Source organism: Anarhichas minor, unplaced genomic scaffold, assembly GCF_050575085.1.
Source record: "Anarhichas minor isolate MPS153535 unplaced genomic scaffold, ASM5057508v1 ptg000014l, whole genome shotgun sequence".
NCBI classification, from domain to species: Eukaryota; Metazoa; Chordata; class Actinopteri; order Perciformes; family Anarhichadidae; genus Anarhichas; species Anarhichas minor.
Window position 1 is genome coordinate 9,794,675 of NW_027466460.1, and position 24,028 is coordinate 9,818,702.

The 24,028-nt window shown below is 41.9% G+C and overlaps 1 protein-coding gene across 1 annotated transcript in view; it reads left to right on the forward strand.

Moving 5' to 3' along the window:
* The window catches only part of hhip (hedgehog interacting protein), a 31,643-nt gene extending 8,508 nt beyond the window's left edge, over window positions 1-23,135 (forward strand). Inside the window, exons 3-13 of the mRNA XM_076091921.1 lie at window positions 965-1,094; window positions 2,608-2,809; window positions 8,845-8,996; window positions 10,408-10,581; window positions 10,993-11,136; window positions 11,426-11,544; window positions 12,826-12,949; window positions 14,026-14,171; window positions 15,471-15,552; window positions 22,573-22,721; window positions 22,939-23,135. Coding sequence (XP_075948036.1) covers window positions 965-1,094; window positions 2,608-2,809; window positions 8,845-8,996; window positions 10,408-10,581; window positions 10,993-11,136; window positions 11,426-11,544; window positions 12,826-12,949; window positions 14,026-14,171; window positions 15,471-15,552; window positions 22,573-22,721; window positions 22,939-23,135 — 1,619 coding nt within the window. The remainder of the gene's footprint in view (window positions 1-964; window positions 1,095-2,607; window positions 2,810-8,844; window positions 8,997-10,407; window positions 10,582-10,992; window positions 11,137-11,425; window positions 11,545-12,825; window positions 12,950-14,025; window positions 14,172-15,470; window positions 15,553-22,572; window positions 22,722-22,938) is intronic.
* Window positions 23,136-24,028: the final 893 nt, after the last annotated feature.

The following is a 24,028-nucleotide window of genomic DNA, read 5'->3' on the forward strand; positions in this document are numbered from 1 at the left end:
ATTATGACATATAATGACAACAAATTGAACAGTCTGATGTCTTCAAGTAAATATGAGTGTTTCTCAGTCTTTCTGTATCAGTGTTTTCAATTTGGTTCTATTTTTGTTGATAGTTTGATTAAGTTTATGTCGGGGTGTGCTAAGGCTGTGCGAGCAGAGTCTTTGGAGCTGCTGGATGAGGGGAATATGACTTTATTCCTCGAAAGGTCAGTCAGATTTGAGACTGCAGATGAAAATCACTGTATATTTGCTGGCTTCAGATGGCTGCAGAGAGAGGTATACAACAAAAAGCCTTCACACAACACACATGTTCCATTGAAGAAGTGCTGGTAGGAATCAGTCACGACAATAAACTGGATTTTTTTTTTCTTTGCATTTAATTGTGTCTTCTGGTTAAGAATGTATATGGAAAGTAAAATAAACAAGCAAAGCATCACTATGTTGCTGGATAGACTTCGAAGAAAAGCCAGTGTCAGAGTTCTTTCATCGGAATCCACTAGTCCAAAAGCATAATCAAAATACTGACAGTGCAAACTCATATTGAGAATGCAATCTTTATGCTCTCTGGAGGAGGCATAGTTCACAGCAGGGCCCTTTCTAATCTGCGATCCATTTGGTTTGGCCCATTTTCCTTTTACTTGTTCATTTCGGGCCTCGTCTAGCCAGAATTTGGTTTGGCTCATCGAGCGTAACCCCAACCCTCCCAAACACACAAGCACATCACATTTGTTCTCTCTAACTCTTCTGTCCTCTCTTGCACAAACTCATGCATGCACACAGTTATTGTACAGCCACATACAACTACAGAAATGTGTACCATTGAAACACTGTTAAAAGAAAATGAATTGTATTTTCCCGGTTTAGGTGTTTTGTATTAGCCCTGTGCATGAAGTCATTTAACCATGCAGTATCTACAGTAAGTGTAAGACCCTCTGTCTATGTCTTTATCTGTTGTGTTTGCTAGAACTGTTCCAGGCCGATGTAGATGAGTTCTGCCAATACTATGGGAGGAGAGATGCCAGTCTGTGCTTTCCAGATTTTCAACGAAAGCAACCGCAAGGGCAAGATTCCAACTACTTGGAAGAGGAGAAAAGGTTTGTAGCCTGGCTTTTATTGTGTTTTATTCCATTTGATGATTGAGTTACACAATGGAAGATGAACATATTATTATTTAGAATGAGCTTTGGCTAGTTCTTCAATGTGTTTCAGCCAAGTGAACTTTCTGGCTTCAGTAGTGCTTTGTATTGACACTGACATTCAGCCGTGATTTTTATATGTTTTTATAGAAACATGTTCTGGGTTGACTGGTCCACTTTGACATGGTCCATACTCTCAGGCAGAAATGCTATGCCATCTCCTCTCTAATCCTAAAGTTTGTCCAGACTGCATTTGCTCAGCTTTGCTCACATAATGAAAATGCTTATCCTGCGTCATTCTGGTTGCCTCTCTCACAGCAAAGGTCTGTGCATCATAGAGGGCTTTGCCCTTTTGTCCATGGGGGGGATGCCTTTCATCTCTATGTTCCCCGAGGCAAGAGGGCCAAGCAGTATGTGCACCTGAATAGCAACGACCAACATTCAGTCAAATAACTTCCAAAAGTTAGAGTCAAGGGCTCATTTGTCACTTCTGCGCCTTATCCTCTGAGAGGTCTACTCGGGTAAATGAGCAGGACTTTCTTACATTAGAGGCTGGAAGAAAGGGTCTAAATTAAATCAAAGTTATGGGCTTGCATTTTGGCCTTTGCTTTTAGGAAATTGAGACACGGAGTTCAAGTGCTCATGTGGTCCTCATGCAATCCACAGAGAGAGTGCTGATGCACTTTTTGGTATTTTCATGGCTGGTGATACGTAGCTAATCAGAGCACATAGAAAACAGGATAGGACAAGAAATAATCCACCAGTATGCATTACCAGCAGTGTGTTAGTTGGTTATGGGCTGGTATCAATTGTGGCCAGTCCCATTAGCTTCTCCTATCACCTTTTAAAATCTGTGTTCTCTGCACCAAAAGTGACCATCTACACAGGAGGGAAAGCAACAGGGGTTCTTTTCCCCGTCTCCACAGTTTAGTCGGGTACCTGCACAGTGGAGGGGGTACAATGGAGGGACAGAACGAACCTTCTGCGCTAGATTAAAAGACGGAGGGAGACTGTTGGTGGGAACGATGTTCAGTGATCTAGAGAGGAGAAATAAGTTTTAGTTGTATTATAACAGACAATTTTATTTTTATTTATTTATTTTTAATTTTATTTTGCATTTAAATCTTGCATTTTTCTGGTTCACAATGTTCCCACCTTGGCAAACGGCAAGTCACCAAATTAGTAAACCAGCAAAGGTGAGGAACATCATCACTGAGCCTTTGCGAAATGCAACATCAGACTTCTAAACCAATGGTATAAGAATGAAAAAGAGCTCCCTGCTAGTTTTGTCAGTTGAGACAAATATCAAGTACTTGCAGTCCTAGACAGCAAAATGATATCTTACAGCTGAATATTGTTTGCTTCCTTCCAAATATTACTGCTTCAGCTTCTATCATGCCTCTTATACCTCCTAATTGGATTATTCGCGGCCACCGTTGGTCTCTGACCTTTTGTCTCCCTTGTTACCCAGGAAACACAAACACAACTGCTACTGTGCCCAGGAGGTGTTGAGTGGTCTGAGGCAGCCGGTGGCCGTGGTGCACTGTGGGGATGGATCCCAGCGGCTCTTTGTCCTGGAGAGAGAGGGAATTGTCAGGATACTCAACCATGACCTCGAGCTAATCAAGGAGCCCTTCCTGGACATACACAAGCTGGTGCAAAACGGCCTGAAGGTATGAATAAGCCTGCCTTTAGTGTTAACAGTGTTTTCCAGAGGTAATCTGATAATATGGATACAATTTCAGCGCAGATGTAAACAGCAAAGAGGAAAGGATCTTGGCGGATGGAGTATTAAATATCGTTTGCTACATTGCTAGAGTAAAGAATTAAGGTGCTACAGCCTCAACACTAAGCTTTACAACACGACTGTAAACGTGTGAGGAACATCTACAGCCAAGACAAACTCCTTGAAAATAGTGCCTGCTCACTATTAGTATTCAATTATATAATTACACCAAACAAGCAGTCATTCATCAAATGGAATTGTGGCTAATCATTATGCTATTATCTGCTAATTAACTGTACATACCGCACACATTGTTAATACTGCTCATTTTCTGCTAACTTTCACAAGATGGGTTGATGGCTTTCTCCATCTCTCCCATATTGTTCCTATAAGGGTTCTAATATCCCCCATGGTTACCCAAACCAATACTCAAGGTATATACTCAAATGCCTTTGATATCCTTTTGCTTTCTCCTGCTCTCTATGTGGTTTACTGAGGTTCTTTCTCTCTTTTAGAAGAGCTGAAAATAATGATATTTTTATATTTCTATCAGGATTTAGTACCTATGTAGGATTTACATTGTCTGCCTGCCAGAAGAGGGGACATGATAGAGGTGTCATGGGGCAAGTACTAGTACTTCTACTTCTGTTTGGCTGTGAGCCCTCTCTGAGAACAATAAACATGGGCAGGGCTGTATAAAAAGAGATAAAATGACATGAAGTATATTTTCTCATTTATCCAAAATATGTTTACAAAAACACACGCATCCAAAAGATAAATACTAGGTGCTGCACAGAAGAACATCTGCACACTACATAATGGTCAGTTGACCTGTCAGGTGCTCTGTCCGGCGACCTTTTTTAGTATGTATGTCAGGGTGTGTCTGTATTATATTCTTTGTTTGAAGAAGAGCTTGTCGCTTGAAATGTCACTTGGTGGTTATTACATATATATATATATATATATATATATATTCAATGGAGCATTATCTTGTGTGCATATTCGTTCTTTTTCTAGCCTGATGTGGATTTTGGAAATTGTTACGTTGTGTCATAGAGTTTCAACCAACTGTGTGTTGTGGTGTTTGTTCTTAAAATATCTTCTTTGTGACATTGGAGATATTGCAAGACTTAGACATAAATTGTTTATAACACTGCAGCTATAACAAATCTCTATGGATCTCAATTACAAATACACTGTAATCTTCAGGGTAATGTCCTGATATTTGTTTTTTATCCGTAATCCTTACTTCATCTCAGATTTGGAATTTGAGAATTGTTCGGAAATTGTTGAGATGGCACGAGATGGGTTAGCTGGTATTTTTGTGGGGCACACTCCCAAGCAGGAAGTTTATCCATCACGCATGCCTCCTGCTCCTCCACTGACAAGACCCTTTGCTTACAAGGAGTCAAACGGAGCGCAGCAATTGAATGTGCAACTGCCCCCTGCGGTATGCTCTCACTGCTCTGCTGTGCTATCTTATCGTCATTTAATCCAAACTGGTTGTGGATAAAGTGATCATTATGACAATTAGACGTGGCTCGATCCCCCGCAGGCCCCAGGAGTCCTATACTGGGATGTTGGCTGCCGTAAAGGGCTCCCAGCCACATGGGGTGAACAGAACCAGGGGAGGGCTAAGGTGTTTACTGGCAGCATCAACAGGATGGAGCAGGCTTTATACAGAGAGAGGAACCCAGGCCCCGAGGAGACAGGGCAGATAACGGGTTTATCATCAGCTCCACGCACATGCTTTGATTGTAATGTTCTGTGTTTCCTTCTGCTCCTCTATCCCCCTCCTTCCACGGATCCCCCCGGTGCCAATTAAGCTGAACTGCACAGAAACAATGCTGCGCTGTGGTGGTGTGGGCTCCTAGCTGCGCTGTGGGTGTTCTTCTCCTGAAATTCAATCTCTATACTATAAGAGATTTTGTTGCTTCAGCTTGGAAGCAGTCCAGTTAGTGTCTGTGTGTATATAAATACAATACAAAAGAAGCTATATTATGAATATAACTTTAAGTGATTAAATAAAACATTAGGTTTATGCAATATTCTATATACAGTACAAGGCGTTCAAATAAAGTTATTTAAAACAATCTTCAGGCAAGTTTGCCACAAAATTATGTTTTATTGGATAGCAGTGCTTCGAGCATACGAGAGTTACATCAAGCTTTATAGAGAACTTAATGACAAAACTTTGAACAGAATTAAATATGACAACAACTACAATTATCCTTGAACTTGTTTATCCTGTTGAACTAGCACTCAGGGCAACTTCTTTTAAGCAGCCACAGTTAAATCCAAAAACAATTATCTTTAATGTATATGTAAATTCCGTGGTGTTGTAGTTGTTTTCGTGGACTTTGACGCTAAGCTTCAGCCTCTGCTCAAACAATGACAGCGCATTGCACTGTACAACTTCAGAAAAGACACTTGAGACTAGCACGTGTGATAGTGACTGAGTTTTATAAATGCAGACATCTGTGAGCAGCATCCCAAAACTGACAGTCCACTGACATGTCTGTGTAACATGGACGAGGGGGGCCTGCAATAAAGTATTTCACTGTTAAAACAAATAAGTCACAGCATGTTATTCTTCCTTTCCTTGCTCCGCTGACAGCTGCTCTGCATTCTCAGCGGCCATCAGAGGCCCAGGGCTGCTCTCATATGGACTAAAATAAGTGGCCTCATCTTCACTATAACTCATAATGATCTCACAATTATCCTCTAACAGTGGGACGCCTGCTAGTGAAAGATGTTAACAAATATAACAGTTACAGTCGGCAAAAAAAGAGTCTATTCTTTGAACTTTATGGCCCAGTTAATGGATTATATCTTATTCTTGGTTGGTGGCAAGATTAATGTGTCATGAAATTGCTATGAAATCTTCACAGGATTGATGTATAAACAAGTGGAGGAGTAGCAGTGGAGATTTGATTCCCATTGTACAAGGGAAAAGCAGATAATACTACACATTGTCTGTGTGTGAGGGGGGTGTGAGCGTAGATGGTTGCAGGTAGTCTTTGAGTGAAGGGCGAGGACATTGTTTTGCTCCAATCAACTCATGTGGAATATCTTTTGGTGGAGGAATGCCCACGAGCCAATGAGGAAGGATCAAAAGATTCAGGGTAACAATGCATGAGCCAACAGGTGCGTCACTAGGACTCAAAGACAGCTGCCCCTGCAGAATTGGAAAATGTAGCGTTGTGTGTGTGTGTGTGTGTGTGTGTGTGTCGCTGCCTCCGCCACTCAGAAAGGACCAGCATTCAATGTAATGCACCGTGAGATGTGAGATAACAACCGCTCCTCATCCCTGCACCACACTTTCCCAGCTTTCTGTGGAGTGACGCCAACACTTTGACAGTGCCAAAGCCAGAGCCCCAGAGAACACTTGGAGGGAAAAGAGGAATGCAGAGGCAGGTGTTTGTGAAAAATGAAGAGATAATACGTCATGAGAGATTCAATCAGAGCCCCCTGCCTGGCTGTTGAAGAATGATGGCAGTCTAAAAAAAAAACACAAAGATGTTCAAGGGAGAAATCGAGGGAATGTGATTTAACTCGACACAACAGTCATTTGTACAGTTTGAGGTTTGGAGATGGCAGGCATTATAATCAGCAACATTAACCTCTGTTGTTAAGAAATGATGCAGGTATATTATTATTAATATGACGGTTAAGTGCTCGTTATGAAACAGAGAATTTTGCAGCTTGCCCCTAAATTGTCCCTCATCCATACATCTACTGAAGGTGAACAGTATACCGCACAACACAGCATGGTATCAAAGTGCACACATTGTACTGTACTGTTGTAGTTGATGAATACTATGAAACAAGGCAAACATCCCTAGCACAACTGCTGAATCTAATCTTGGCTTTTAAACCCACAATGTAGAAGCTGAATCCCCCGAAAAGTCACTTTGCAGCTGACAAAATGTGAAACCTGCAGTTTCTCTAAATGAGCTTGTTTGTACAGGATATTGATTTCTAAACCTATTGCAGCTCTGGCAGCCGTTTTAGCATGATCAGTGTTTAGCACTTTGTCTTGGATTGACTCTGCAGTGAAAGACTTTCTAATGCAGTGTTTGTTTCTTGTGGCTCCAGTGCCAGCTCTGCTGTTCGCCTGCTGCTGAAGGAGCTAGTCATTAGCAAGGGAGCTAATATTTAAGCCCTTTTCCCCACTGTGTATCATGGTGGTCCTCCTTTGACTCCGGATCTAGGCCTCTTTGGAATTGCGGTCTTTGACCCACTCCCTATGGCAAGTTTATTTTGGGGATGCGGGTCACTGCATCCCCAAATCCAACACATGGATCCAGCATTTCAAGGTGAGGTTGAGAATTTCTCTTCCCAAGATGAAACCTTTTGACATTCTTTTGCAAAGTGCAGTCACCTCGGCTCTCACTAACATCCAGCTGTGCAGTGTGCTGCATCCAGTGCCACTAACTCCTTTTTTTATTTGACTTCAGTGATCTAACGTTTAGTAGTACTCGTAAATTTGCTGCGGAGGAACTCTGCCTTTTGCGGTGGAGATTTATTTGTCAACTTTCACAACATTTCACTTTATATAGAACCCCTGTGGCTTATCATGTGGGTCTCTGTTGTTGCTCATTCGTGCTTCAGATACATTTCTTTGGAGCGAGTCATCTCTTTTTTTCATTCGCATGTGGCCTATGTCACTGCTGCATTTGACTGGGCCAAGTCTAACTCAGTCCAAACAGAACTACAAGATTCAGTACACCAATTGATGACGTGTGTTACTTGGCCTGTGACACAGACTACACCTATCCAGAGCCTGCCACTTGTGTTCAAATCAATCCACATGTTTTGATCTGAATTCCATTCTTTTACTATTTTGAGAAGGAATCCCTTAAGGATGAGACAGCTGTGTTAATTGTAGACGTGATACTAGTTTGTTTGCCATGAGTGAGATGAACTTCTCTGCATGATGCTCACTATTATTATTTTTTTTAAAGAATCAAGCTGTTTTAGAGAGATACAACCACACAGGGACCACTTTATAAACATTATTCACACCTAAGCCTTGCATTCTGATCATTCTTTTGTCAAGAAGAAATAGCGAGGGAGAGTACAACATAAAAAAGGGGCGACCTGGCTAGTCTTGCCGGGGGAATGAAATGCTGTAGCTGATTATTACAGCTAACTATGATGGGAGGACCACCAGGGTAGTGACAACTGATGTAGCTGCCTCCGGGGTGAGACAAAGGTTTACATATTACACAAGCAATTTAGATGTTTTCTAAACATGTTGCCAAGACAGTGGGAGTTGGCAGCTTTTTGGCCCCCCCTCCTCCTCCTCCTCCTTCCCTCAACCCCTCCAAGCCTTGAATTTTGCATGGATTTTGTGTAAACCAGGAAAGAGCGAGGGGATGGGGAGCAAAAAGCACGGACTGAAGCACTCTGCACTTTTGTGCTCTCTATGAACTGTGAGTGAGCTAATAAATTCTTTCAGCCACTCAGCGTAGCATTCACGGATATCCCCCAAAGATTACACACACAAATCACTGCACAATGGAGGCCACCGGGAGGGCCTGGGCGTCACAGGGGCCCCCCGACCCTGTGGACAAGCGCACATAACCAGGCTGCAGAGAGGATTGGGCAAAGGCGGGTGTTTGTAGAGGAGGTGCAGCTCTACCCAGAGTCAAATGCTTTATAATGGTTGGTAATGGTATATTCAAGGAGGTTGGTGAAGGTGTGAAGTGAAACAGGCGAGGGTAGAAAAAGAGAGAATGGGAGAATAGCAGGGGTGTGAAAGGGAATGTGATGGATAAATAAATAAAAAAAAGGGGGATTAGAGAGGTTGAAGAATTGAAGAGGTGGGGGGTGATGGGTGTGTAGGGGTGGCATGTAGTGGTCTTGGTGATGATGAAGATGACCGAGGGGGGTGATTCCAACCCCACAGAGCCGAGCAGAAGCCAAGGAGGGACATAATTAACTGCTGGATCTTTTGTGTTTCTCATCTGACTGCAGGGCGGAGATGAAAGGGGCCTGCTAAGCCTGGCATTCCACCCCAATTACAAGAAGAATGGCAAGCTCTACGTCTCCTACACCACCAACCAAGAGCGTTGGGCAATCGGACCACACGACCACATTCTCCGTGTGGTTGAATACACCGTTTCGAGGTAATGGGAGAAGTGTGTGCCAAATCTACCTTAAATATGGGCCGTTCCTTTCAGGCAGTGCCTGAAAGGAAACCAAAACCTCAGCTGCCTCACAGTCTGGACAACATTTAACTGACCTATTAACTATTGGTGATTAATATAGCGTGGACACATGCATTGCTTCATGCAAAGCCTTAGCCAACTTACTTAACCACTGAAAAATACCGGACAGTTTACAATGCGGTCAGTCGTAATTTGTAGCGAAGCATGACTGTTGGTAAAGATTCCCACAATCTGCTTTTCAGTGCATGCTCTCATTTCACTGCTCAAAAATTCAAATGGTTCGATTTGTACAAATTGGAAGCTTTTCAAATGCAACAAGAGAATCAAGAATCGGTTGAAATTGAAATTTATTGGATGTTGTGAAAAAGTTCTGATCACAAAACCCTGAAGGAACACATTGTTTTGCCTGAGACCATACTAACCACAGTAAATATGAAAGCTTCAAGTGCACACAGAGTAACATGGGCGTTCATTTGCAACGCTCTTGTTATGATAGCGACGCATGCCTTTTGCTGTGGCGATACCTCACACTCCCTTCAAAATGACCTGTAATTTAGACAACAATCTTTTCTCACGAACGTGTTTAAGTGTTACATTTTAATTTGCATAATCACAGTTGTAAGTTTAACTTAATGATGTAATCTTAATTATTGTCTTGGCACGCAGTCTTAGTGACTACAGCGTACAGACCTTAATTTGAGGGTCCAATAGAGCAATGACAGTTAAAGTATTTCATGGTAGTTCAAGAGAATCATTTTTCTTTCTTTGGCAAGGTGCTTTTTAAAAATTGCAGGACTACCCAAAATAACACATCATGAAATATTCGTTGCTGATACTGTGATGCCAAATCCTCACTTTGCACTAGAACTTGTGCAACATTTTAAACCCTGTGTCACATCTCCACCCACTGTCTTTGCCTGACTAAGACACAGCTTTAGACGAAATGTCTCCAGACAACAAACTATTTAAACTCATTTATTTAATGTTAGATTTTGTTTTGTTCGTCTTGTCAGCATTTCTCATCCATGCCTTGGTATCATCTTTTTATACACAAGCACAATTATTCCTAAACGTAATTGGAGAGTACTTTTAAGGTTTTTTTAATTTATGTCTTATGCAGGTTATTTAAACATTACATTGCATTTCTTCAGTGGCTTTCACCACAGTCAAGATGCAACTGTGTAGAAAAGCTACTTACCAAGACCCTGATAGAGTGTATACTTTTGAATAATTATGACACTGTGTGAAAGCATGTACAGTAGGTATAGAAATGTTGTACATAGACTGGTATGTATTAGTTACATGTGTATTATTTTTTGCACCCTGTGACAGAAACCCAGTGACAATGACGTTTTAACATTTTCCTCAGGAAAAACCCGAACCAGGTGGACACCCGGACTGTCCGAGTGCTGATGGAAGTGGCAGAGCTGCACAGGAAGCACCTTGGTGGTCAACTTCTCTTCAGCCCCGATGGTCTGTTGCACATCGTCCTGGGAGATGGCATGATCACCCTGGATGACATGGAGGAAATGGACGGGCTCAGGTGAGATCAGAGGTCCTATGCTGCGGTCACACTACAAGCGACAAAGCAACAGCCAATTCAAATTGAGGCTGGTGACGCCCGACACTTGTCGCTGCATGATGGGCATGACGCGCTACAAATCAAACTTGGCTCCAATTTTGCAGTGAAGCGTCAACCAATCGCATGTTTTTTGTTTCACTCTGGTCTGTTACATCTGGCCATTTCCCAGTGCTATTTAACAACAATAACTATGTCAACTAGCGCTTGAGCAACACACTTGGCAGCTTTGTTGCTTTTGTCATTCGTAGTGTGTACGCAGCATTAGAATCACACTATAAATGGTTGAGTGCTGGTGTTTGTGCCCCAAGATTAAATTCTTTTAGCTCCCACAATCGTGAAGGTGTATTTTTTTTTTTGTGTGTTTGAATGCAGTGATTTCACAGGGTCCATCCTGAGGGTAGATGTGGACACAGACTGCTGCACATCACCTTATTCCATACCGCAGAACAATCCGTACTTCAACAGCACCAACCAGCCACCTGAAATCTTTGCTCATGGATTACATGACCCAGGCAGGTGAGTGAAACATTCGATGAGAAACGTCAGCAAAGTCACACTGAAGAACTAAACAGCTGTTCCTGGCAAAAGAGATCCACTCTTCAAAATCAGGCTGCTACTGTACGACTGACACAAAATGTTTACTGCTTTTTGGTTAAAAATGTGTAGCTTACATAGCAATTATCTTAAAGTGCTGTTTTATTTCTGCTGTTTCTATGAAAGGGTTTTATAAACTGCCAACTTGCCACCTTGTAGTTGGTAGGTGTCATGAATGTACCTGTGTCTCATCCTATATTCTGTTCTGTAGGTGTGCAGTGGATCGGCTTCAGACCGACAATGGGAGTCTCCTGATCATCTGTACGGATGCCAGTGGCAAAAACACATCAGCAGGAAGAATACTGGAGATTACTAAAGGGAAAGATTATGGTGAGTTAGAATTTCCATGAGATTTTCCAAAAAAAAGTTAAGTTTGGAAAGAGTTAATCATTTTGCAATGTTAATATAGCTCATGCTAGAAAATGATTGAGTGCAACCTTTTTCTGTGTTTTGTTTGATGGCATTATGTCATGAGAATGAAATCAGAAATACATTGACCTCTTGGATCATCTTTTGGATTTATTCGGCTGAAAATAACATCTGTTTCTACGAATGTCTTTCATTTTGTAAGAACATGGTGTTTTGGCAACACGTTCAGAAAACACCCCGGGTTGAGTGCAGAGACAGTGAAGGTTGAATGTAAAAATGATGTGGTCTAGAAAGATTCCCCCCTTGTGGAGTGTGGATTTGCCAAGGGAATGTGAGATTGTGTCCACAAATGCGATTTAAAGCTGTCAAAAACAATAACTGTCGAGATGATGGTTTAGCATTGTTGAAAACACAGCTGAGAGGGGCCTTGCTCCTTTCACATTGAGATAATAATCAATAACAGCAGCACCGTCACAATGCTAGCCTTCTTCTCTTCACACACACACACAAAAAAAAAAATGACTGCTGTTTGTTTCAAATTGAATGGCTGGTTATCTTTGTTAGCGAGTTGTTGTTTTGGCAACCCAAATTATTCCCTCAACCGTGATCTCTCACTCCAATTCAAAAGTGCCGTTTTTTGCCTACAGACCACTCCTCACTTGGCTTGGTGCCTGATTTAGCCAATTACTCAAACTCTAAAGTGAGTACAGTTGGGGAAATAAGCACACAAAGTCTTGGATCATACATTTTTAAAGACAGCATACCTCCATTCATATTTCCCTTTGCCAAGACAACTGTAATCCAGAAAACATGCCATATTGCCTCACCATCACTCTTACTGATAAAAGATTAGTGTATTCTGTTCCGGTTTTGATAAAGCCATATTGAAGTCTACGTTGTCTGTTTGCTGTCCAATTTAAAATGAGATGCACTCTTTGCTCTTTTTTTTCTTATTGAATTAAGTTTCAATAATAGGAACCACACAACCATTATGTCTAATAGACTATGACAAAATTAAGTAGACATGGTTAATCTTTTTAATTTCAATACAAACTTTATAAAATAGATTATAACTTTATGAGTAAATTAGTCGATTGTAACCACTGGGATGCAGGACGCAGACTGATGGATTACCTGATTAATACATGGTTTAGATTGCCTCTATCATAAGACTTTGTCTACTAGTGTTTCATGCAGGCGGCAGTTCCTAAATCAGACCTTTGCCTCCTTGTCCGTCCCCAGAAAGTGAGCCTTCTGGCTATGACCTGCAGTCCAGTGGAGGAGCACCACCTGTGGGGGGCTTCATCTACAGAGGCTGCCAGTCTAGAAGGCTTTACGGCAGCTATGTGTTTGGAGATAAAAATGGGTAAGAATGAAAAAGAACTGACTGTAGACCTTTTTCCCAGCAGACATGTCATTGTAGGAAAAGCAGAGGTGTATTTGATAACATTAATGATAGATGCATTCCACTTAGGGGAGGTATTGTGCTTTCTGGCTCACTGGGATAGCTTACTGGGACACTTAATGTAACTGAGCCATTGTTAATGTTCTCAATTTCAGCTGCGCTTTTCCTGTCAAAATGTCTGCTGTGAAAAAGGTCTATTGAAACAGTACTGATGAACTGAAAATGAGGTTGCTATGTGTTGTGAAATCTAGATTGACTCCCTTCACACTTGTTGACTGGCTTTATTTTGAAGACATAGTAGTGTCTTTATCCTATTGGCGTTAAAGTGCACTTGATTTATAAGTTATCAGACAAACATCTTAAGCCCTATTGAGATCCACATGATACTTTCTTCTCTTCTCAAACTGAAAAATCTGTTCCTTGCATCGGCATGTGCCAAAGTAAACACAAAGTTCCATCCACGTGGGGGGAAAACAAGTTCTATGTTACTGTCACCACTTTGTCACGGCCCATTCAGTGTAAATGGAGATTAGACATCCTGCTCTCTGCTGTTCACACTTGTCTTTGGTTTGTAATTTATCCTACTTTGCTGACGTAAAACACTGACGCTTGAGTAAACAAAGGAAGTAAATAGCAGGGGGCGAGTACACTATCAGGAGTTGGCACTGTGTTTAAAACAATGTGTGGTCGGTTCATTTTGGGCCTTATTACAATTTGAGGGCATACTGTTGTGGCAAAGTGAAGGCTCCGGCATGATGTTTGTTTTGAAACTAAAAGCTGAGGTCTTAAATAACACCATGTGAGACATGGGGGTGGAAAAGGATGATGGGTCAATGAACCATGTTCCATGAAGTAAAAGTTGTCCCTGTTTCCAGATCTCAACTGCAATGTGCCTAATATTGCGGCAAATGAATTGTTTGGTATTTCGCACTAAATGTGCATGTCATGTATAGTACAGAACAGTATCCTGGGGGGATAAACTGACTTAAGTAATGATTGTAGTAATTCACCTACTCTGTGTGTTTTGTTTGTCTCAGTAACCTGCGGATCCTCGAGAAGTCTACATTGTCAACATCAGCAAGTGGTGAACAGTGGCAGGAGAAAGCTCTGTGTCTGGGCTCAGCTGGCTCCTGTGGCTTCATGCTTGTGGGACACATCTTGGGTTTCGGAGAGGATGAACTAGGTCAGTAGGGCAATGATAAGAAACCGACACAGTTATGCAGATTATCTATCTCTTCTCAGACTTTCATTCGAGCGCTCTTTCTCATTTCTCTCTTCCCTTGTTTTGTTCTTCCTCCCTACATCCACATTTAGTGACAGCTATGTGTTAACATATTTTCTGAAATCCCTTGTGGGGGTTTACAACACGAACCCTTGAAGGCTTGTTGGCCTCAAATGACGGATGGCAAAACTATGGAAAAAGCATGGCTTGGAGTCATTTTGTTGTATATTTATCGTTGGTGCACATGTTAACATCACGTTGAGGAATTTTCCAGTTGGTTATTCAAAAATGTGTTTGTAATGTTTTGCACTAACACAGTCGGATGCATAAGAACATGATTTAAAATCCAGAGCAGTTTGAATACCCTAGCCAACAAGGAGTAACACTCAAATCTACAGGGGAACTAATACCGTCCTTACCTCAATGGCACATTCCCAACAGGATATTAAAGAGCGCGTACTTCCTTTTGGATTTATTGTCATTTCCATAAGATAGCAATGCTACTCCAAAAGACCCATTTATGAGCTGTGTTTATGGCCACCTACAATGCAATGTTTTGCATGGGTAGTGAGATGTGTTACTGTTTACCTGGAGGGGGGAACTGCAGCGTTAAGATAAGGTAGGGTGAGCTGAGGTGAGCAGACTAATATGATACAGAACATTTTACCAGCTGGACCCCCACCAGAGACACACAGAATTATTAACTGCCAGCTCTGGTGTTTCTGATTAACACGAACACATGATGTGCCTCACTCACACAGCCATCCGAAATGTTTAATCACAGTTCTTGCCAGGTTTTGGAGTTATTATTTGACGAGGTATTTAAAGATTCCTGCATTTGATCTTGATTTGCAAGTGGTGCAAGAATCATGGAGGGGGTGGGCTTGTGTCCCAAAGTATTGGCCCCACAGACACATGTTTACAATTTGTCCCCCTATGGAATTTTCTTGTTGGCTTGTTCCTCATTAAATTATCCGCTCGGTTCCCAGTCATGAGTATTCAATTGCCCCGTTAAACTCTTTCTTATAGTCCTTTGGCAAGTACAGTAATGCAGAAGCTGTTGCCACACTCATTCCGCTTATGTCCTCTCCTTTTGTCCTCTTGTCATCGCTTGCTTCCTCTTGTCTCCCCTCCTCATTTTGGCACAGGTATTGCATGAATCGAAGACAGATTGATTATTGGGACATATGCTGCACATTAACAACCTGTAATACAAATAGTTCTGATGGCCCCTTTCCATGTGACTGTTCCTATTCGCAGGTGAAGTCTACATACTGGCAAGCAGTAAAAGCATGGCGCAGTCACACAGTGGGAAACTCTACAAGCTGGTTGACCCTAAAAGGTACATTAAGAACATTTTCTTTATCTCAGGGGATGGTTTGTTTCACATTTGAAAAGGGGTTTTTGAGTGAACCATATTTTTTCAGCCATTGATTGTTTGTAAACTTTTGCGGTATATAGTCAGAGGTCTCAGTTCAATAAGTAACTGACCCCTCATGGAATATAAACAGACTCCAGCAAACCAGCCCACCATCCCTAATTCCATGCTGGTTTTGTTTTATGGTGGGACTACGACGATTCCACATACAGTGTATCATAGAAGACACTCATGCAACTGACTCTCATGAAACCACGGATCTATAGTTAATCACATTTCACTGCAGTGACGTCTTTTCTCGCAAATTTTCGTACTCAAGTCCTCACTACCTATACATGTCCTCTCCACGCACACTAAACATATCGCTGTCACCAGAACTTTTGTGCCCTTCAACAAGTCATCACATGACCACCTTCCTGGGCCAAAACAAATGCTGAGCAGTAAGTGGAGAATAAGCGTAGCATTTCAAAATGTTATTGTAATGTATTGCTAACAGAAACACTGACTAGCTGGCCATGTTTCACCTTAGTAACTATTGCCTGCTGGTTATTGTCACAATATTTGACAGTAGGGTTCATTCTGCTGAGAGTAAGGAAAACACAAAGGCACCTGTTGTCAAGCGCAGGGACTTCTACATGCTTTATTTCACTCACACATGCTCATGCATAAAACATCGATTTCCCTGCAGTCGAATGCTTAATTAGTTTATGTTAAACAACTGGAATGTGTGGGGAACACTTCATAATTCAAATATGTGTGTGTATGTGTTGCGCTGTGTCATTATCCTAACCATATGCACCTCAGTATTAGAAATGATTCTGATAGGGATGGATCTATAAACTATTTTTGCAAAGCCAAGTACATGTGAAAAACATTTGTCACTCGAGACAAGAAAATGTGCAGACAGGGCATGAATTCATCCCACATGACACAGTAGGGATGTATAAGCATATGTGTCTGATATACCCTGGCAGTAAGGAAATCACCGCAAACGTAAGCAGACTTTGTAATTCAAACCAATTGCATATTCATTTTCAAGCTGAATCCCCCCCCCCATGTTTCTGCCTATCTTCTTATCAGTTGTTTTGCAGGAAGTTGATAAAGTGAGATCCTGCAGGGTTAGGCTCATCTGCTAAGGTCAGTGAGTGGGTCGAGTCTACTTTAAACATACTGAATGCACAAAAAAAGTCCCAAATGAAAAGCACTTCTTCAGGCTAGGCTCGATTGTGATTAAGAGAGGCAGATAAAGTAGGAGAGGCAGACTCGGCGAGAGAGAATTTGCATTGCTCAGAATCACAATAGAAACATATCCGCAGCTGATTACTCCTGGGTGACGACAGTGCCACCCAGGCATTAGCACAATTAATTACACCACAGATGTTTCAAAGGGTCCCCGGTGGCTCGCTCCATATTTATGCTTTCTGGCATGACTGCTGGACGCATTTCTCCCAAAGAACAATTCTTTCCACCATCAAATGGACTTGTTTAGTCTGTGCGGATCCTGTGGTGTTGGAGTCTTGACTCCTAATACACTCTGGCTTCGTTATTATGATCTTGTTACAGCGGGGATGGAGAGGGGGTGACGGGGGGGGGGGGAGTAACTGGGGTAGCTAACATGTCTGACCTCAGCGCGTTATCAAGTCTGGTGGTCCTCCCCTTTTTTCTTTTCCATACTGCGAGGACATCTGGACCCTAAAGCCCTCTCATAAAGAGGTTTGTTTTAGAGTACGGTGGTTTTTGTGGTCCAGTATAGCATCTAGCGCTGTGTTTGGGAACATAGAAGGGAACAGAGGAACTGTTAGGGAGGGCGGCAAAGGCTTACAGGGAAACATCAGCCATAAAATCCCTCAGCAGTGTTTGTGTAAACATGTCCTGGCCAGATGACTTCATTTGTAGGTATTTGTTTGTCAGTTGGAGTACCCCTCCAATAATAAATAGGCCACCATGCATTTTGAAACATGCTGAATGTGTGCGGTGTGAGGGTGTATGTGGGTGAGAGAAAGAGAGAAGGCAGAGAGCAAGACGGGGCTTGTTTGTGGTATAACAGTTGGATAGAAATATTTCCAATCATATGGTCTCTATATTGTGGCAGTGACATGCAGTTGAAAACTCTACATCAGTAGTAAGTGGACCTTTGAATTTAGATTCTCTTCACCATAGATTGTTCCCAAAGGTTAAAAGTGCGCATCTTTTATCGAAGGCAAGGCAAGTTTATTTGTATAGCACCTTTCAACAACAACAAAGTACTTTACATACAAAAAAAGCGTTGAGGTATAAAAGAAAATAAAAGATATATATAAATACGATTTCTTTAAAGTAAAATATGTAAATAATGTCATATCTGATTGAGACAAAATATAATTTTTGCTTATCTTCTTTTCCTTTTCAACAATCTTACTTACTATATTAACCTTAAACATAAAGTAATTAAGCAAAGCAGAGGCCCTTAGACAGAATTCAACTTTAGTTTGACTGCGGTTTACTCTCCACATATACTGTAAGAAGGTATTCATGGGTAAGTTTGGCTACTTTACAATCCCGTTGAGTCTGCATTTGATAACATAATTATGTATACAGTGAGCGCATTATATTTATGCCAGGAACAAATAATGCCAGAAAGAAAACAGAAACATACTAACAAAGAAATACATTATGATACAGCACAAAACCAGGAATTGTTTCAGCCCCTCTGCGTTTACTCAATACGTCATGGGAGTCTTATAGCAAAGTTACATGTTTATCATATCGTCATTTTAAAAGCACATGTTGCACTCCATCCATGGTGCAGTTGGACAGAATCAGCTCTGCTCTTACAGTTGGTCCTCTGCAATAGCTTAATTCTAACACGCAGTATAGAGCCAGACCTCCTGCTGATTTCTGGTGTAAAATGCAATTTGCCTTTCTATTTGTTACAGCCCCCCCCCCCCCCCCCCCCCCCTCCACAGAGTAGAAGGGAACGCAGTATTATGAAAGAGCTTTCACACGTTCAGGTTTTGTCAGCTGCAGGCTGGACTGATTGAATTACAGTGAGCAGAGACCTTAAAAAGACATAGCAAACTTCGAATAGGGTCCTGAGACCTCCTTTATGAACTGCATTAGCCATGGAAGTCACAAATCACTGGAGGTACAGGGGGAGGGAGACAGCGGGTGCTCGTTTGTGGATATGTTTATCTGTATGTGTGCCGCTCTGTGTTTTTCTTTTTTGTGTGTACAGATATACACTGTGTGGGTGGTGCGTACACGCGAACATGCACATCTGTCAGCCTGTGTGAGCGTGCGGTACGCTAGCTCCCAGCACGCTGCAGAAAAAAAAGCCTTTTCTTTATTTTCCTATCCCTCCTAAATCTTCCTACATCTCTGCTGTGGTCCTCCCCTTGACAAAGCTGCTTGCCAGTCGCACTGAATAGCCCTGGCTCCTACAATACACAGTAAATTTCTTGCACAATTAAAACAAGGAATGAAGCTACAAAAGAAGCCCCCAAACAATGGAGTCAGATGACAAAACAGCAAAAGAGACCACACTGGGCCGTTTGATTAAGCCATTGTTAGGGCGCACAATGTACACCACTCCACAGCCCTTTTCTCACATATACCTCATGTCAATCAAACAGGCCCTGCGAGCCAACAAGCTAAACACACGCACACACACACTGACAAACATAATAATTAAACAGATCAGGGACAAATCTGAGGCAGAGCATTCGCACTGCTCTGATGGCGCAGCCTTGAATGGATGTCAGTGTTATGATATGTAAGTGATCAGCTTCCCCTGATGTAAGGACAGAAGGGAGGGCATTTTTTTAACACAAAACAACTGTCTTTACCTGCATTAATCTTCCTGGTTCTTTGCCTTATCTTTACAGCTGTGCTGCAGTCATTGCTGAACTAGTATGCCTTGCGTACTTTCTATTTTCATTTAAATTATGACATTATTCATCGTTGTCATTATTATCTCTCTATCTCTCTCTCTCTCCCTCTCTCCCTCTCTCTCTCTCTGTCCATGTAACTACCTCATGTGCGAGCACTGTCACCCTTCTCCCACTCCCTTGCTCTCACACATACACCACCCCTCCCAAAGTTGATAAATTCCCACAGTGGCTGTTGACCCAGCTGCCTTTGTCAAGTGGCGCTACCAGCAGGTGCTGTTTTCACAGCCACCCTGGCAGTCGTACAGACTGTTTAGTAGCGCTGCTGACCCCTGCCTGCTATTAACAGTGTTAGCTACACACCCCCCAATCCTCCAGGGACTCTTACTCTTTCTCTCTCTCCCTCTCTTTCTGTTTGCTTCCCTCCTTCGCTCTTTTTTAACTGCATGCAGCCTGCAACAACAAAAGCCAGCACGGATGGAGTCTGGAGTTGGGTGCTGATGGGAGCATGGGAATCAACCCCCCCCCCTCCCCGCCCTCCATCATCCAAATTTAAAGCAACCTAAACTCACACAGTATTGTCACTGCACAGTGCCATTAGTCAATGTGTCTGTCAGAACATTTGCAACACATTTTTTAAACTAGGAAGTAAACACTAGCACAGTCAAATAAATACAGTTATCACCACACAGCATTGTAGTTGCAGTCATTTGTCTAACAACTGACAGACTCTATTTAAAGCTGAAACATGTGTCTTCCCATACAGTAATTCCTGTACAATAGGTAAAACTAATATTATATTTACCCAACTACTGAAGGTCAGAACAGGTGTCACTCAACAAACTCGATTAAAATTCCCTGACTGCAGAATACTGAGTGCTGTCAGAGTGAATGCACAGTTAGCTATGTCTGTAATACCGTACATTTTAAACATTGCTGCTTTCCGATTTAATATACAAAATGATGACCCTGGTTGTAGGTCCTGAACTCAATCTAGTTTTGGTTGCTAATGCTGATTGACCATTTGCTCTCCAGCCATGATTGATGAGGTCTGCTCTCCCATGGACTAAGCATTACATACTGTATATACACACTGACCTCACTTCTGATGCTCTTCAGCCCTCATAGAAGCATTAGTCTACAGGAGTCCAGTTACCCAGCCTGTGTGTATGAGTGTGTGTCCTTCCCTCAGCAAATTGTGTTGCCTCAATAGCTTTTTGCCTCAGTACAGCAGAACTGTTTACACATCCATAGTTCTCCCTGTCTCTCTTTTACAGACAAATGTGTGTGGGCAACAGGCACTAACAAACGCTTCACATTCGAACGTGATTACGCACTGTATTATTTCCAGATTTGTAGAGTGTGATATGAAGTAAATCAGTTTCAGCCCATTTGCTGATGTGCGTGTCTGGATGTTTGTCTTAATGTGGAATGATCACAATGTGTCTCTTTGGTGTTCAGACTTGACACATATGGTGTAGAGATGTTTGTGTTTGTGTGCGTCTTTTTTTTCCAAATGATGTTTATACCGTCAAGAGCCCTGTGTTAACCCTGCATGTAGGCGTTGTTTTGTTCTTCAAGTATGGAGAATTTATGGAAAACAAGTCTAAACAATAAACGCACCACACTTGACACAGTTATTCTTCCTGCTGTATAGTTTACATCCATCTTCGACAGTGGATTCACAAATTGAGAACATACAGAAAAGCACACGAATGATGAATGAAAATGTATTGACATATACATGCATATTTATCTTGCTACAGATGTTAAATACATACTTTTGAATGTGCATCATCTCACAAGTGCTCTGGCTACATATCAACAAATGCTGAAGGCCCTGCCGATCATCTGAGATCATAGACACAACATATGATGGCAGATGTGTTGATCCTTCCTGTTGTAACATTCAAAAAATAGCTTTACAGTAAACACATTGCTACAGCTGTCATGATACATCAAAATGAAGTGATGGATGTATAAATAGAACATGTTTTGTACAGTACTGCCATAAATCATAGTATCATAGTATTACTGTGTAACTCAGCCAGTAAGAGTTTAATGAGGGTTTTGTTTTGCCCCGTCCCTGCCCTTTGTTTGTGTCTTAGCAGGCTTTTTAAAGAAAAGTGATTCATTTTGCACGCAACTGTGGAAACTGTGGTGGTCTGGAAAATAAGAACTGATGTTTGTTGTTGTAAGGCTCGTCTAGCTTCATAACAGACTTGTAGACGTAGTGTACCTAAAAGCAGACATAAGAAGAAGGAAAACATGGAGTTACTGTATAACTGCACACCTTGACACCGCACTTTGCTTGCCTTTGATAAATCAATAGGACCCTGTTTACGGCTATAATTATTTTCAGAACAGACATTATTATTGGATTCATCTGTTCCCAAAATAAAATGCTGAGGTATTCCAGCGGAGGCGGTACATTGTTTAGGGGTTCTTTGGGGATTCAAGATTGTAAAGAGTGGCGTGACTCAACGTCAAATATGTCATTGTGTGATTATTGGATGTAGGCTCAAGATTTAACTTGATCTAAATAAAGAGGGCAAGACTTAACCCTTAACTTAGAGGGAACAAATGTTAATGTTTTGTACTCCCTCCCTAGTAGACTGCTTGAATGATAACCTACAATATTTTAGATCTCAATTACAGGAGTTGGGAATTACTGTGAAATGTCTAAACATTCCTAAAATTCTGTTATCATATACCCCCTATTTGTATTGTGTCTACAAGCCAAAATATCTCAGTTGGGTGAATGTTAGACTGAAGATCTAAAGGTTCCTGAAGTGAAACTTAATTTCGTTGTCCCAGTACTCTGTGCAGCAACAATGAAGTTGAATGTAATTTAATGTCACTGCCAACATTTTAGATTGTGTTAATGAAATTGTCTTGAAACCAATGTTGACAAATGATGTTCCCTGAATGGCTTTGATTGAGGGATTGCTTTTGTGTCACAATTACAAAGTATATCATTATGTTATCAAGGTGTGACTTTATTTAAATATAGTATAAAATGAATGCCTCGCCCTACTTTCTGTAATTTGTTAGCATGCCATGTGACGGCTTGTGTCGCCCACATATTGACTTTCCCTCCTTCTAACAACTGTTACAGACCTCATGCCCCGAAAGAGTGCCAGCGTCAGGTGGAGCCTCCAGAGCTGCTGATGACAGCTTGTTCCAGACACTGTAAGAACGGACACTGCACTCCTACTGGCAAGTGCTGCTGCAGCCCCGGCTGGGAGGGACCCTTCTGCCGAATTGGTGAGTGCCTTTAAGTAGATTGTTATCTGGGCAAACATCCATGTGTTGTTCCTTTACAGATGTTTCAACGGGGTTCATTAATGCACAACATGCCTGCCACGATATTCGAAAACGTATTTGATTTTAAATTCAGAATGAAACAGAGCACCGGCTTCTGTTTTTTTTCTCATCTTTTCTGACCTAACTTTTGACCACTGGTGTTTTCTGCTCTCTCCAGCCAAGTGTGAACCAGCCTGCCGCAATGGAGGAGTGTGTATGGAGCCCAACAAGTGCCTGTGTAAGAGCGGCTACTCTGGGGCCCAGTGTGAGAAGAGTGAGCATGGCATGCCCAACGACCAGGAGAAAGACGGCATACTCGACCACATCATTGACATGACCTCGTACCTCCTAGACCTGACCAGCTATATCGTATAGGGATGCGCAGAGGGGGGCTTCTCCCCGCTCTCATCCTCAAGTCGACACAAATCTACCTACCACCACCAGCAGACTCTTAACGAGGTGTCTTTAATATGGCCTCTTAATCTCCCTCACACCCACACAGGCATGTGTACACACACACACAGACACATAAATACACACAGGATCCCCATCAGACTGCTTTACATCCTTGTCTTCTTCACTATACCAGACTCATCCTCTTTTGCCTATAAGCTACATGCTCTTGAGCACCAGGCCTGGCATCCAAGCCGTGTTCACACTTCGGAGAGACCTGCAGACAGCAGAGGAGATGATTGATAAGCATGGCCAAGTTATGGAAGATCCACTTTGACATTTCCTGTCTCGTTCAGAAAATGCTCACTCACGGCTGACTCCACAGGAACAGACCATTTTAACCCAAGACTTTGGATCTCTTCAGGGGCCATCTGTTGCTTTATTAAGACCCCTCGAAAAATGGAGTTTGAGGCGTTACAGCGGCGACAGTTGATTGTTCAGGGGTTCTTTAAGGGTTCAAAATTTTAAGGAGCAGAGTGGCTCCAGATCCAATTCATGCTCATGGTCCATTCAAAATAAATGTCCAGATACACAGACTTTGAAGGAACACTCTGCACCTCTGAAGTCTATGAGAGTCGTGGGTCCTATAGAGCCTGCAGTGCTTTGTGCTATACTATTCTAAAGGCACTAATACAAGAGAGATGAACCGTGTCGTCTCACTTAAGATGTTGTATTTAGTTTGTGGGCACATTGTCATAAAAAAAAGCTATAACAGTATACAGTGTGTATACTTTGGTTTGCAACATTCACTTGCTATCAATGTACAGAGTGGATCTACAACAGAGGGCTGTCACCGACACAGAAATAAGAACGAC